Source organism: Condylura cristata, unplaced genomic scaffold, assembly GCF_000260355.1.
Source record: "Condylura cristata isolate star-nosed mole 26May11 unplaced genomic scaffold, ConCri1.0 scaffold00032, whole genome shotgun sequence".
NCBI lineage: Eukaryota > Metazoa > Chordata > Mammalia > Eulipotyphla > Talpidae > Condylura > Condylura cristata.
In genome coordinates, this window is record NW_004567133.1 from 12,406,079 (window position 1) to 12,420,306 (window position 14,228).

At 53.2% G+C, this 14,228-nt stretch overlaps 1 protein-coding gene across 1 annotated transcript in view; it reads left to right on the forward strand.

Annotated features, from left to right (window-relative positions):
• Positions 1-14,228, forward strand: part of ABCC6 (ATP-binding cassette, sub-family C (CFTR/MRP), member 6) — a 41,052-nt gene that overhangs the window by 23,443 nt on the left and 3,381 nt on the right. The window contains exons 16-26 of the mRNA XM_004691743.1: positions 1,341-1,467; positions 1,656-1,832; positions 3,618-3,785; positions 4,225-4,396; positions 5,197-5,272; positions 6,125-6,245; positions 7,900-8,107; positions 9,468-9,778; positions 11,597-11,796; positions 13,898-14,024; positions 14,120-14,221. Coding sequence (XP_004691800.1) covers positions 1,341-1,467; positions 1,656-1,832; positions 3,618-3,785; positions 4,225-4,396; positions 5,197-5,272; positions 6,125-6,245; positions 7,900-8,107; positions 9,468-9,778; positions 11,597-11,796; positions 13,898-14,024; positions 14,120-14,221 — 1,789 coding nt within the window. The remainder of the gene's footprint in view (positions 1-1,340; positions 1,468-1,655; positions 1,833-3,617; positions 3,786-4,224; positions 4,397-5,196; positions 5,273-6,124; positions 6,246-7,899; positions 8,108-9,467; positions 9,779-11,596; positions 11,797-13,897; positions 14,025-14,119; positions 14,222-14,228) is intronic.

The following is a 14,228-nucleotide window of genomic DNA, read 5'->3' on the forward strand; positions in this document are numbered from 1 at the left end:
AGCCCCAGTCATTGTCACCTCCCAAGTCCTCGGCTGCATCTTGTGGCAGAAAACCCCGGCCACGCCCAAGCCCCCTGAGACGGGAAGAATGGTTCTGGATGTGTCTGGGAGAAGAGCTCTCTGGGCAGCGGGCGCCGTGAGCGCAAAGGTCCTGAGGCAGGAGTTTGCCTAGATGCGGGGTTCTTTCCCCAGCACTACTGACCTTTGGGGCTGGATAATTCTGGGGTAGGGAGGCTGTGCCATGCCTTATAAGATGCTTAGCAGCACCCCCTTATCTGCCCTCTGATTCTAATAGCAGTTTGACGACCACAAATTGCCAGGATGGCCAAGCTACACCTAGGGTACAAGCCCTCCTCACGGAGACTCACTGGCCTGTTGGAGATGCAGGGCATTGGGACAGAGCGATGAGGGGGTGTGGTTCAGGACTTTAGCTCTTTCTTAAGTGGGATGGGGCGGCTAGAGTCTTCAGCATTTTTTTTTAAAGATTATTTATGCTTGTAAGAGCTGGGGTGCAGGCCAGAGGTACGGTGTGGGGGGGCAGGGGTGAGAGGATTCACCGAGACAGAGTGGGGAATAGAACAGGCAGATTGACTGAAATACACTGCTGAGGGCAGCAGCGGGGAGACAGGAGAGGTCTGCTGCGCCATGTGGGTCAGCTCCCTGGCCAGGATCGAACTCGTGCAGCAGTGGTTGTAGAGGGTTTCATGGTACTGTGCTTTAATCCCTTGCGCCACCAAGGAGGGCCCAGCTTCAGCCTTTTTAAAAGGTGCCCCTAATGCTGGGTGGAGGAAGGACTGCAGGACATAGATGGAGCAGGGGGCACGGGCTTCAGAAGCCAGGAGAGCAAAAAGAAGCCTATTGCAGTGACCTTAGCAAGAGGCAATACTGGCTAAACCCTCCTGTCGCAATAAACTCTAGTGCGCATGTGTGTGGGTGCATGTGGGTGGACAGGTATGTGCGCAGAAGCATAAACATGCACGAATGTGTGTGCAGATGTGCGTACATGCCTGTTACACGTGGGGAGCATGTTAGTTTATGCACACATGCCCATGGATATCTGTTCACATCGTGTGTGCACGTGTGTCACACACATGTGCAAAGGCATGTGTGCTGTGGGGGGGAGCTATGTACATGGGTGTGTGTGTTTGGTGTACGTTGTGTCCGTGCACACACATGTGCAGGACCATGTCTGTGCATGTGTGTGTTCACATGTGGAACAGGAGAGTAAAAGTTGCCCTGTAAGTCTTCTTTGAGAACTCCCGGATGCCTGCTGTGTTTGGGGTTTGCCAGCTGGACCCTGACGTGAACCCCTTTTCCCGCGCCACCCACATCCTTGCCAGGATAAACCTCACGGTGCCCCAGGGCTATCTGCTGGCGGTGGTGGGACCAGTGGGGGCAGGGAAGTCCTCCCTGCTCTCCGCTCTCCTTGGGGAGCTGTCCAAGATGGAGGGATCTGTGAGCATCAGGGTGAGTCTGCACCCCCTGCCCATCGGCTATGTGCCTCCCTCCTAAGAACCCCACTCACGGCCACTCTTCTTCATTCACTCTCTCCACCTTCCACCTCTCACCAAGAGCCCACCCACTCTGCTCCTCCAAAGTTGCTCCTACTTCTGTCCTCATTGGTCTCTTGATGGCCAAAGTGAGTTGTGTTTTAGGGTCCCATGGCCTATGTGCCCCAGGAGGCCTGGGTGCAAAACACATCTGTGGTGGAGAACGTGTGCTTCAGGCAGGAGCTGGACCCGCCATGGCTGGAGAGAGTCCTGGAGGCCTGTGCCCTGTGGCCAGATGTGAGAAGCTTCCCAGCAGGAGTGCACACCCAAATTGGGGAGCAGGTGAAGTTTTGAGGGTCTTCTTGGGGCAGGGAAGCACTGCAGCTGGAGAGGGGAGTAGAGAATAGGGGAGAAACAGAACCTGGCCCAGGACCAAGCATATAGTAGATGCTCAATAAGTAGATATTAATGTGTGTTGTTGGAAACAGAGAAAAAGGGAGTCAGAGAGGCCTGGTAGGGAGGAGTGAGGGCTCTCCAAAACTGGAAGAAGGAGACCTGAGTGCCTGCCTACCCTCCCTGTCTTTCGGGGTGACATAGGTCAAATTACTTCCTCTCTCTGGGACTCATTAAAGGCTTCTGGGTAGAGATATCCAAAAAACAGGATACATACACCTGGGCTAGGGATTGGGCAGGGGGCAGCAACCTTTCGTTCTTGCAAATAAAGTTGTATTGAGACATAGCCATGCACATTCTTTCCATGACGCATGGCTAGTTTTGCATGACAAAAGCAGAGATGAATGGTTGTGATGGGGACTGGGGACTCCACAAAATTTGAAATCATTACTCTGCCCTTTATAGGAAGAGTGAGCCCTGGATGAGGGAATTGAGAATAGAAAATTGGGAGTCAAAGTTAAGGAAATGGGTGAGATTTTTCTGGCGAGGAGAGAGGACCAAGAGAGGATTTGGAGGGCCCCTGTGTGGGAGGCACCCAGGGTGGAAGATGAGGGAGGTGTGTTTCGGAAGGAAAGGGGTGTCCCCTACCCTCATGTGCTGACTCAGCGCCTGCTCTCCAGTCCCCTCCTCCTGCTGTCACCCCATCCCAGGTGATGGAGGCTCCATCTGCCATTCTTGATTGCTCTCTTTCGTGTACCCACACATAATCCGTCAGCAAATCCTGCTGGGTCCACCGTCAAGGCAGACCCCAAATAATCTGACACTGTCACCTCTCACCAACACTGTAGCCATGCCCCTGGCTGACCTCCTTGTCCACGCCCCTGATAGGCTCATCCCAGCTGCAAAAATGATTCTGGTCACACAGAGTTCAGATCATGTCCTCCCGCTATTCGGAACCACTAAGAGTCACCCGTGGCCCCCAAAGTCAAAACCAAAGACTTGACCATTACTGGAATTTGGTCCCTGTTATCTCTCTGACCCCATTTGCCATCTTGCTCCCCCTTTCCTGCTTCACTCCAGCCACTTGGATCTTTCTTGAACACCCCAGCCACACTCCTACCACAGGGCCTTTGCATCTGCTGCTCCCCCTGCTAGGAAAACTCTGTCCCCCATGGCTCAGCCCTCCTCCCCAGATCTCGAGCCAGATGTTACCCTGGCAGAGAGCTTTCCTGACCACCCCCACCCTCTCCCTGCTTTAGGGGCCTCAGGGCCTAAAGCACCATGGAAAGGTGAAATAGTTTACTTGTTTGCTTATTGGCTGTCCGCCTCCCACCCTGTCCTCGTTAGACTGAGATGCATGAGAACAGGGCTGTGTTTGCTCACTGGGTGTCCCCAGAGCCTAGAACACTCTGCTGGTTATAGTCACCCTGCAATAAGTGGGGAAGGACTGACTGACTGACTGAATGAATGAATGAAAATAGGACTGAAAAGCTCCTCCTGGACTAGGCGACAGGAAGTTACCAGTGTCCTTGAGGAAGCTGGTGTCCATGGAGAAGTGAGATGCCAGGCTGAGCACACCAGACGTGGAAGGCAGAGTGGAAAGGGGACAGGCAGGCCAGGGAACAACCAGGGACGCTGGCCCGAGAGTGAAGCCAGCCTGTTGGCAGGCTCCTCCCTCCGTCACATTGGCCTCCCCAAGCAATAGAGACTCTTCTTCCCTCTCTGTGGCTGCAGGGCATGAATCTCTCTGGTGGCCAGAAGCAGCGGCTGAGTCTGGCCCGGGCCGTGTACCGGAAGGCTGCTGTGTACCTGCTGGATGACCCCCTGGCGTCCCTGGATGCCCACGTGGGCCAGCAAGTCTTCAACCAGGTCATCGGGCCCAGTGGGCTGCTCCAGGGAACCGTAAGCTGGGGCAGAGGAGATGGGAGTTACAAGCCCGCCGCAGAGAAAGCCCATGGTCCAGCCCCAGGTCCACTCATCACTGCCCTTCTTGAGTGGGTCTTCCTTTTCATCGTGGTCAGCTTTGCTGTGGCCATGGGTCACAAACAGCCCCCAGATCCCAGCAGCCAGCGCAGCAGAGATTTCTGGCTTCTGGATGTCTGGTTAGAGCCCAGCTTTGACTCTTGAGCCAGGGCCCGGTGAACTCCGGTCTCTGTTTTGAGACGAGGATTCCTTCTCTTTCTCTTTGGGGCGTGCTGTTTCCTCACCCTTTTCACAGGATGGGAGCACAAGAAGGAGTGCTCTCTCCACCCAAACCCAGAGACACTGCTCCTCCCCCAACTCCCCCAAGGGGAAGACTGACGGAGCACACGGGAGTAATCCCCACATCTTTCCCGCCCAGACGCGGATCCTGGTGACCCACACGCTCCACGTCCTGCCCCAGGCAGATTGGATCGTGGTGCTGGAAGGTGGGGCTGTTGCCGAGATGGGCTCCTACCAGGAGCTTCTGCAGAGGAATGGGGTCCTGGTAGGCCTTCTGGATAGAGGCAGCCAGCCGGATGGAGGAGAAGGAGGTATTGGGGCGAGGCTTTGCTGCTTCTCTGACTCCTGCCACTCTAGAGAGAAGGTTGCAGGGACATCCCCCCTCCCCACCCATGGGTGCAGCAAGGGTTCCCCCACGGTGGAACCCAGGCAAGCAAATGTCTCTTCTGAGAGGCCACATTCTCCCTAATAAGCCCATGGTTCTATTTATGACCCAGGGGCTGTGCAAAGTGCTTCTAGAAACACAGTTTCATTTGATTGTCACAGCCCCCAGGAGAGGCATGCAATCATTGCTACCATTTTAGAGATGAGCAAACGGCCATCAAGAAAGTCCCTGTGCCAGGCTCTGCCTCTTCTGGAAGTATCAGTGAGCCCTGGTGTCTGTGGGCAGAACCTGAGTGTTGATTCAGGGTCACCATCCTGGAACTTGAAGATGAGGCTCCCCAGCATGGGGGACAGTCAGTGGGGTCAGTCAGTGGGGAAGATCCCTCCTGGGGAAATGACACAAGGTTAGGTGGGAGGCCTCTGCCAAAGAACATTCCAGCACAAGGACCTGATTATGCAAGACTGCCGGGACCTGCTGCCGTCCGGCTTGGTAAAGTGCTTTCTGATGTTCCCCAGCCTCATAGCGGTGCTCCCTTCTGTCTGCTGGGTGAGTGAATGCATGAACGAACAAATGAATGAGGCTCTTGGAAGAACTAAGGGAGGAGTGAGATGGGTGCAGGACCCGGGTCAGAGGAAAAGGATGTTCAAACAGGTGAAGGCTGTGTAGCCAGCCAGCGGGTGTCCCTGCCCCGACCCCGTGTGTGACAGGACTCACTCAACCTTGCAGAATCGGAAGCTACGACCGATGCCGAGGCCCCAGGAGGCTCCGCTGGAGGCAGGCGGTCCGTGAGTGGCCCTGAGGGGTGAGTTCAATGTGGCACTGAGCTCGAGGAGGGTGCGGACTCAGCCCTGAGACCAGCTGCATCACAGGTGGGCTGGGGGTGGCCAAAGGTACTGGGTTAGGCACGTGCTGAATACCTACTCTGGTGCTCGCAGCAATTCACCTGTGGCCTGTCTTCCACCTGGGCTGCTGCACCTGTGTGTCATGGCCTCTGTATGTAGCTGTGTGTGTGCATGATTTGGATAAGGCGCTCCTGCATGACCGCCTGGAGAATGACCCACGTCACGGGCGGCCAGGGACGCCTCAGCCACTGCTGACTGATTGTATGGTCAGAGTCCGGGACAGTCTGAGAGTAGCTGGAGAGTACGCCAAGCACCTACCAGGAGACTATGCCCAGCGTGCGTGGCCGGCATATCCCTCCCACGCCCCGCCCCCCGTTCCCCATTAAAGTTGATTGCCCTTAGTCTCCCCTGGATACTGCTGCCATAAGGTTGACTGTCCTCTGTTTTCTCTGGACCCTGTTTCTCCTGCTATTGTCCCATAATCAATCATGCTTATATGTTATTATTAAATAAATAGCAACATTCACCAGAAGCTGACAATCAAAGGACCAAAATATGAAGTCCCCAGATGGCCAGTTTTGTGAAATGGCCTTGGAAGGAAGCTTGCTCCACTTTGGGATAATAGATGGTGTTTACATGGGCACCACAGAAGGATGCACCTTGTGGGTGCTCAATGTGTTAACTGAATGAATGAATGAGTGAATGAATGAATGAACGAATGAATGAATGAACGAGCAGCTACCTTGAGGGTTGCACACACACATCCCATGGGGTAGAGCCACTGACTTGTCTTCATTTCCTCTAAATGACAGGTCCATGAAGTTAGTCCCTGAGAAGGACAGCACCACTCAAGAGACCCAGACAAGGCCTTCCCTGGGTGACCCCAAGGGAGCAGGGCAGATGACAGGAGAGGACAGCGTGCGATACGGCAGGGTAACCACAAATTGCTCGCTCTGTTATCTGCTGCTGCTGCTGCTGTTTGTTTGTTTTTTTAAGATGCACTTATTTATGCATGTAAGAGCTGGGGTGCAGGCCAGAGGTGCGGGGAGGGGGGTGAAAGGATTCACCAGAGACATCGTGGGGAGCAGAACAGGCAGATCTACTGAAATACTGGTGAGGGGAACAGCAAGTGAGCAGGAGAAGTCTGCTGCGCCATGTGTGTCAGCTCCCTGGCCGGGGATCAAACTGGTGCTGCAGTGGCTGCTGATAGCTTCATAGTGCTGAGACTTAACCCCTTGCACCACCAGAAAGGCCCTACCGCTATTGTTCAGGGGACTCAAGATCTCCCACCAGATGTAGTATTCAGGAGGAGGAGGAGGAGGAGGAGGACTGGCTTTTACTGAGCACCTACTACATACCTAGCAAGAGTCTATACATTTCACTTCCTAGTCATCACAGTCACATTTATATGAAAGAAAAATTATGTTAGCTCCATTTTAGAGAGGAAGAAACTGAGGTCTTAAAGAGTTTAGAGACTTCTTTGTCTGCTCACAGTTAGAAAGCAACTAGACTGGGACTGAAATCTAAGTCCTCCCAAATCTGAAGCTTACGCTATGTCTATCATCTGCGCTGCTTTGTTCATCCACCACCTACCTATTCACTCCTCTGTCCATTCGCTTTCCCACCCATTCACAAGCCCACCCATCCTACTCACCCCACAATCCACCCAGCCCTCTCCCAGATTTTTATCCATTCATCCATCCATCCACTTATTTATCTACCCCCCCACAGACCCATTTGTTTATTCATCCATCTGCCATGTACCTGCCATCCATCCACTTAACCACCCCGAAAACATTTACAGAACCACCACTATGTGCCAGGCAAAGCTTCCCTCGTGGAAATACCCTGCATCTAGTGGTGAAGCAGTCAGCAAATAGAATAACAAGCAAGGGAAACGGATCATGCTAACTTCTATAAAGAAAATAATGAACTGGAGATTAGGCAATGGTCAGGGGACTGTTGGGTAGGATGCTCTGAGGGCTGATAGTTAACTGAAGGATGTGAAGGAACCAGCTGAGAAAAGCGAGGAGTAGAGAGCCCTGGGAAGAGGGAAAAGCAAGTGCAAAGGGCCTGGGGCAGGAAAGATTTAGTGTACCAGAGAAAGGGATCCAATGAGGCTGGCAGACGGTGAGGAGGAGGTAAGGTCAGAGCAGTGGACACGGCATCTGGAATTTCTCTACGAGCACAAGAAAGCCATGGCAGGTGGGATCAGATTACGGTTTTCAAAGAACTTCAGATTTTTGAAGCTGGTCCGTAAGCAAATGGCTTAGCATCTCTTGGCCTCAGTTTCCTTCTCTGTGAAATGGAATTTATTGTGAGGTGGTCCCGTGGTACGTGTTCAGTAAATCACTGCAAGGTCAGCCAGCGCCGCAGCCCGTCGCCTTTAAAGCTCCCAGAGGCCCTCTGGGGGTCCTATGGCAAAAGGGGTCCTAGCCAGTGGGCCTGGCGGGGAGATGGCGCCGCAGCTGCCGAGTCTGAGAGGACCTTGAAGTCTGCTTGCCTCACTGGCATGTATAGGGCCTCACTGGTCTCGCCTCCCTTTCTCTCCCTGGGGCCGCTCCTTGCGCCCCTCCTTGTGCTACAGGTGAAAGCCGCCATGTACCTGACCTACCTGCGAGCAGTGGGGACTCCTCTCTGCCTCTACGCTCTCTTCCTCTTCCTCTGCCAGCAAGTGGCTTCCTTCTGCCGTGGCTACTGGCTGAGCCTGTGGGCGGATGACCCCATCGTAGCTGGGCGGCAGGCACAGGCAGCCCTGCGGGGCTGGGTCTTCGGGCTCCTGGGCTGTCTCCAAGGTACCCCTCGCGGCCTCTCTCCCAGCCCCACCACGCGGGGCCCAGAGCCCCTGTCTCAGCCACCTGTGTCCTCTCTCAACAGCAGTGTGAACATCCTGGGTTCAGCTCTTTCTTCCGTTTTCGCCTTGCATGTTTGAGGCAGTTTTTAGGCACAGAGCTATTAAGGATTGTCATTTCTTCTTTTGTGAGGCCTGTCTTTACTTCTGCTAACTTTCCTTAAAAACAGTGTAGCTACTAGCTGGACAGCTATAAGCTACTAGCCATATAGCGTAAACTAATTTCATAACAAAAAATGTAGTTGTTCACGGGCTTAGAATTCAGTTTCCTGGCTTCAGGTATGGCTGCATCCAGGTGTCCAAACAAGGCTGAAGGAATGGTTTTGTTTCCTGTCCAGCCATGTTTCTCCCCTTGGAGCTAAGATGATACCCCAGAGCTCCAGCGTGGCCACCTCAAAAAAAACTCTTTCCCAGAGCCCCAGGGACACTCTCGTTGGCCCAGAGTGGGTCCTGTGTGCACCCCGACCCTGCTGAGGGGTCTGGCTCACTAAGGTTGAAGCTTGCTCCGCCTTCTTCCCAGTCAGGGAGTCAGGTTAGCCCCTGACCACGCATAGATGGGAGGGAAGTGTTCAGACTCGCTTCCTAGAGCCAAGAAACCAGTGACCACAAACTTAGTAGCTTTGAACAACAGCAATTCGTTCTTTCATTGTTCTGAAGTCCGAAATCAAGGGGGTGGTATCTCTTGTGGTTCTGCCATGAGCAGGGAGCCTCTCGGATGCCAGCGAGAGCCCTTGACTTGTACGATCCCCGCTGCCATCTTCACGCCACCTTCTCTCTGTCTCCTCTTATAAAGACACAGGTTATCCTAAGTCCAGGTTGATTTCATCTTAAGCTCCTTCACTACTAATATCTGCAAAGACTCATTTCCAAATAAGGTTATTTATATATATATATATACATTTTTTTAGTATATAACAGTTTATTTTTACATCATTTTGTACATTTTTTTTCCATCTCAATTGTAACCCCCATGGATTTCCCATCACCATGTCACCTGTGTGCCATCACCATAATCCCATGCACTTCCCTCCCCATCCCCGTTTTTGATCCCATTCCCCACTCCACCCCCACAAAATGTCTCTGGTACAAATAAGGTTATATTTTGAGGCTATATTCACGTGGATGTGAACTGGGGGGCACTTCTCCCCACTGCAGGGTGGTCCCATCAAGGGATAGCCAGGGGGCCAAATCATAAGACAGTCAGAAGGGTGGGAGGATGGGAGGATGAGGGGGACCCCCACCCAAAGCTCCACAGGGGGGCTCCTGAGGCCCCAGCTTCGCACTGACACCCCTTCTCTCCCCAGCCATCGGGCTGTTTGCATCCATGGCCACAGTGCTCCTCGGGGGGGTCCGGGCGTCCAGCCTGCTCTTCCAGAGACTTCTGTGGAATGTGGCACGGTCTCCCCTGGGATTCTTTGAGCGGACACCTGTCGGGAACCTGCTGAACCGCTTCTCCAAGGAGACAGACACGGTGGACGTGGACATCCCGGACAAGCTCCAGTCCTTGCTCCTTTATGCCTTTGGGCTCCTGGAGGTTAGCCTGGTGGTGACAGTGGCCACCCCGCTGGCTGTGGTGGCCCTCCTGCCACTGCTGCTCCTCTACGCTGGATTTCAGGTAGGGCCGGGCCCGGGAGGCTGCAGGGGCCAGTCGAGGTCACTTCCGCCAGTCCCGTTTCCAGCAAAGTCCCCAGAGGCAGAGATATGACAGCCTGTGTCTGACACGCACCTGTCTCCCAGTCAAAGTTCTTAATATGTCAAGTGCCCTGATGACAAAGCCCGGCTTCCTCTTCTCCTCCATCCTGGAAACCATGAAGGTGTTGCCTGGCCTCTAAGACTGTCAGATCAGGGTCACCATTGTCCATTGCCAGCACCAGAGGTCAGCTTAAGTTAGCTTAAACCAAAGAACAAAGTCAAGTGGCTCACGTGCCCAGGACCGTGGCTCTCCCAGGCGGCTGTGTCTGGGGTTCTCAGATGTGCTCACTGGAGCTCGTTAGAAATGCATGTTCCCGGGTCCTGCCCTAGACCTGCTGGCTCGCACACTGGGAAGGCGGGGCCCAGCAATCTGGGTTCACACAGACCCTCTGGCTCATTCCCATGCACGCTAATGTGGGGGAACCAATGGCTTAGATCTGCTTGAGCTAATGTTGCTCACACTCTCAGTCTAAGACAGGCAGGTCAGATGGCCCCCGGCCACCCTGAATCCAGGAACCCTCCCCCGGCCACTTAGCAATCACAACATGTAGAACTCTGTCTCAAGCTCACCATTCACATGTGAGTCCCACAGAAGATTTTGGAGCTTTCTGGGCATCTTATACCCCGGAGTTAATCACCATGACCAAAGAGGTAGTATCCTCTGACCGGTCAGGCTGCACCAGAGGATCACCCCCATGGGACAACTCCTCGGGGTCACCCCTCGGGGTCACCTCCATGATCAGGTGCCATGATTGAAGCACCCCCTGGAAATCAGAAACAGAGTAGAGAAAACCATGGTCCCCACCACCCTCCGCAACCATCCCAGGCCCCCTGGATTTGGGAGGGGCTCATCTATTGAGAGCGATGGACAGGTGGCTTTGACTCCAGGCCCCTAGGAATTTTGACCAGCTGCTTAATGCTCTGCCCACTGCGCGTGACACCGATGTCTCCTCGCCATTCTAGCTGGCCCTTGATGACACTTGTGCACCCCACATAATGGCTAACCACGCCTGACTTACATTCAGTCCTCCTGTCTGCTGGTTCCACGTCTCAGGATTCAGCCAACCAGTCTTTGCAGTTGGTTGAATCTGCGGATTTGGAACCTATGGACAGAAAAAAGTTGACAGGTGAGCAGAGTCACGCAATCCAAACCCATGTGTCCGAGGTCAGCTGTGCTGAGTTACTACTTGTAAAAAGCCTTGCTCGCAGCCAGGCTGAGCACATGCGTGTTGTCCTGCCTGCCAGGTGTGTACACTTTGCTACCTGACACTAAGTAGCAACACTTAATATTTGTGCATCATGATGGCTTCAGCACCTGGCCTGGAATCCTCAGGTAAACGAATGAATGTGACCTGACCAACAGCCTCCTGCACCGCTGTTGGCTTTGTTCACTCAATGACTGTCCCCAAGGGAAGCCACTGGCCTCTGAGTGGAGGATTGAGACATGTCTCCTAGGCTGGTGGCCCTTGGTACTGGTTGTACACTGGAATCATCCCGAAGACTTTTTTAACCCTAAGGCCAAGGCAACACTTTCAGAGATCCTGATTCAGCGATTCTGGGGTGGGGCATTGGAGATTTTCAAATTCCCGGAAATGGAACCCCAGAAAGGGGAGCAGCTGGCCCAAGTTCACACAACAAGCTGGTAATAGAGCCGGGTCTGCCAGCCTGAACTCCAGGCTGCCTCAGGTCCCCAGACTCACCTCTGCACCCCTGATTCTCGCCCCACCTTGTCACACCGCAGAGCCTGTATGTGGCCAGCTCATGCCAGCTCAGGCGCCTGGAGTCCGACAGACACTCGTTCGTGTGTTCCCACGTGGCTGAGACATTCCAGGGCGGGACAGTGGTCAGGGCCTTCCGGGCCCAGGGCCCCTTCGTGGCTCAGAATGACGCGCACGTGGATGAAAGCCAGAGGGTCAGTTTCCCCCGGCTGGTGGCCGACAGGTAGGAAGCATCTGGAGTAGGCAAGACCTGTACTCCATCTGTGTCCCCAGAACAAAGATGAGGCTGCACCCCAGAGGAGTAGTTAGGGCCCAGTAGGACTAGATGGAATCTGGCTTGAGGGGTCCTCAGCAATTGGCGGGCAGGAGGTAGAGATGTGAGCAAAAGGGGAAACACCTCAACACAGACAACATGGGCCTCTGTTGCCTTGCAGATAAAGCAGCTATGAGAGCATCCTTGGCTTCCTTTCAGTACTAAGCAACAAGACACAGAGTTTCAGCGTTGAAAGACATGGGTTCAGATCCCAGCTCTGCAACTTACTAGCTGGGTAGTGTCAGGCAAGCTTCACAACCTCTCTGAACCTCATTTGTCAAAATTGAATCGCACTTATGGACTGGTCATGAGGGCTAAATAAATCACTCAAAACGAATGCTTATAATGTGCTGACTCCATGCCCAGCACTCTTCTGAGACTTGTACATGGATTAATTTATTTAATCCTATTAACAACCCACAAAGCAGACACTGTTCTATAGAGGATGAATCTTAGGCACAGAGAGATGTAGAAAGTGCCAAGGTCACACAGCAAATACGTGATGGAGTGAAGATCTGAATCCAGGCAGTCGGGTGCCTGGAAAGAGTGGAGCACACAGTAGGTACTTGGCACACGTGAAGGCCTTACTCCTGTCTGCTCCAATCTCTCGCCAGCTGGGACTATTCAGCCTTATTGCTGTGGGTAGCGTCTCAGTCCCACATGCCTACTGGGTGAGCTGCCCTGCGCCTTCTGGAGTCCTGACCTTGGGAAGAAGGACCTATGGGTATTTACTAATACCCACAGTGGGCAAGACCCGATGATTCCTAGATGAATATGGTGTATCTCATTTAATCCTCGCAACTTTAATGAGCCACTGTTTAGTTGATTCTATACATGGGTACACCCAGGTTCAAAGACATGGAGGGACTTCCCCAAGAGCTTTGTTAGTTAGCTGGTTCTTGGACAAGCACTACTTCTTGGGAAAGGTGCATGCTTACTGGAATCAGTCAAGATAATGAATGGATTTGACAATCAGGAGTGGATGTTATAGCCCAGAGCTTTCTGAAGACAGTCATTTTTGTGTTTGGTTCAAGATTTTGTCTCCAGCATCTCAAACATACACAGCACACAGTAGGTGCTCAGTAAGTATTTGTTGAATAAGTGAGTGAATAAATGGTAGAGTAGTGTTAAAGGTGTCCTAAAGGAACTCCAGTTGAAAGGATGCATTCTTTTTCATCCATTAAATAACTATTTGCTGAGCACCTACTGTGTGCTGGGCCTGGTGCTAGGTGCTGGAGCTGAGCCATGAATGAGACAACATAGCCAACCTCAGGGAACTCACAGTCCACTGTAGGAGCCCGATGGTCAAGAACTGATCAAACAATTCAGTTATAAACTGTGACACCTGCTATGAAGGAAGTTAGTTGCAATACATAAGACAGAAAAGAGAGGAGCAATCAGGGAGGGCTCTCGGAAGAGGTGATGTTAGAGCTGACGTACATAAAATAAAGATGTTGGTCAGGTGAAGAAAGATCAGGCTCTGGCAGAGAAAACACAAGGGCACAGAATTGACACAGCAAATGGGCAGCAGAGCAAAGCTTCACTCAAGCACCTACTGTGTGCTAGTCTCGGCACTGGGCACTGCTGACATAGGCGGTAGGTGCCTCTCCACCCCCCGGGCTTTGTGGGGTCTGGGTACGAAAACCGCTGTGGGGACTCCCTGGGCGCTGGGGCTGACAGTTTATAACTGAATTGTTTGACCAGTTCTTGACCATCGGGCTCCTACAGTGGACTGTGAGTTCCCTGAGGTTGGCAATATTGTCTCATTCATGGCTCAGCTCCAGCACCTAGCACCAGGCCCAGCACACAGTAGGTGCTCAACAAATAGTTATTTAATGGATGAAAAAGAATGCATCCTTTCAACTGGAGTTCCTTTAGGACGCCTTTAACACTCTACCATTTATTCACTCACTCATTCAACAAACACGATGCCCTGTCCTTGTACCCATAGAAGTGGGTCCCTTCAATGAGGACTCCATGCTGATCCCCCTGTTCCCGGCCTCCCCTAAAGGTGGCTCGCTGCCAACCTGGAGCTCCTGGGAAACGGGCTGGTGTTTGCGGCTGCCGTGTGCTCTGTGCTGAGCAGGGCCCGTCTCAGCGCCGGCCTCGTGGGCTTCTCAGTCTCTGCTGCCCTCCAGGTATTCCTGATCCCCCCGGGGGCCGGGGCACCGGCACAACCGTGACGGGCTGGTGCAAACCCGCAGGTGGCTTGCTGAATCTGCTCCGTTGCCAGGTGACCCAGACGCTGCAGTGGGCTGTTCGAAGCTGGACAGACCTGGAGAACAACATCGTGTCAGTGGAGCGGATGAATGACTACACCCGCACGCCCAAGGAGGTGATGT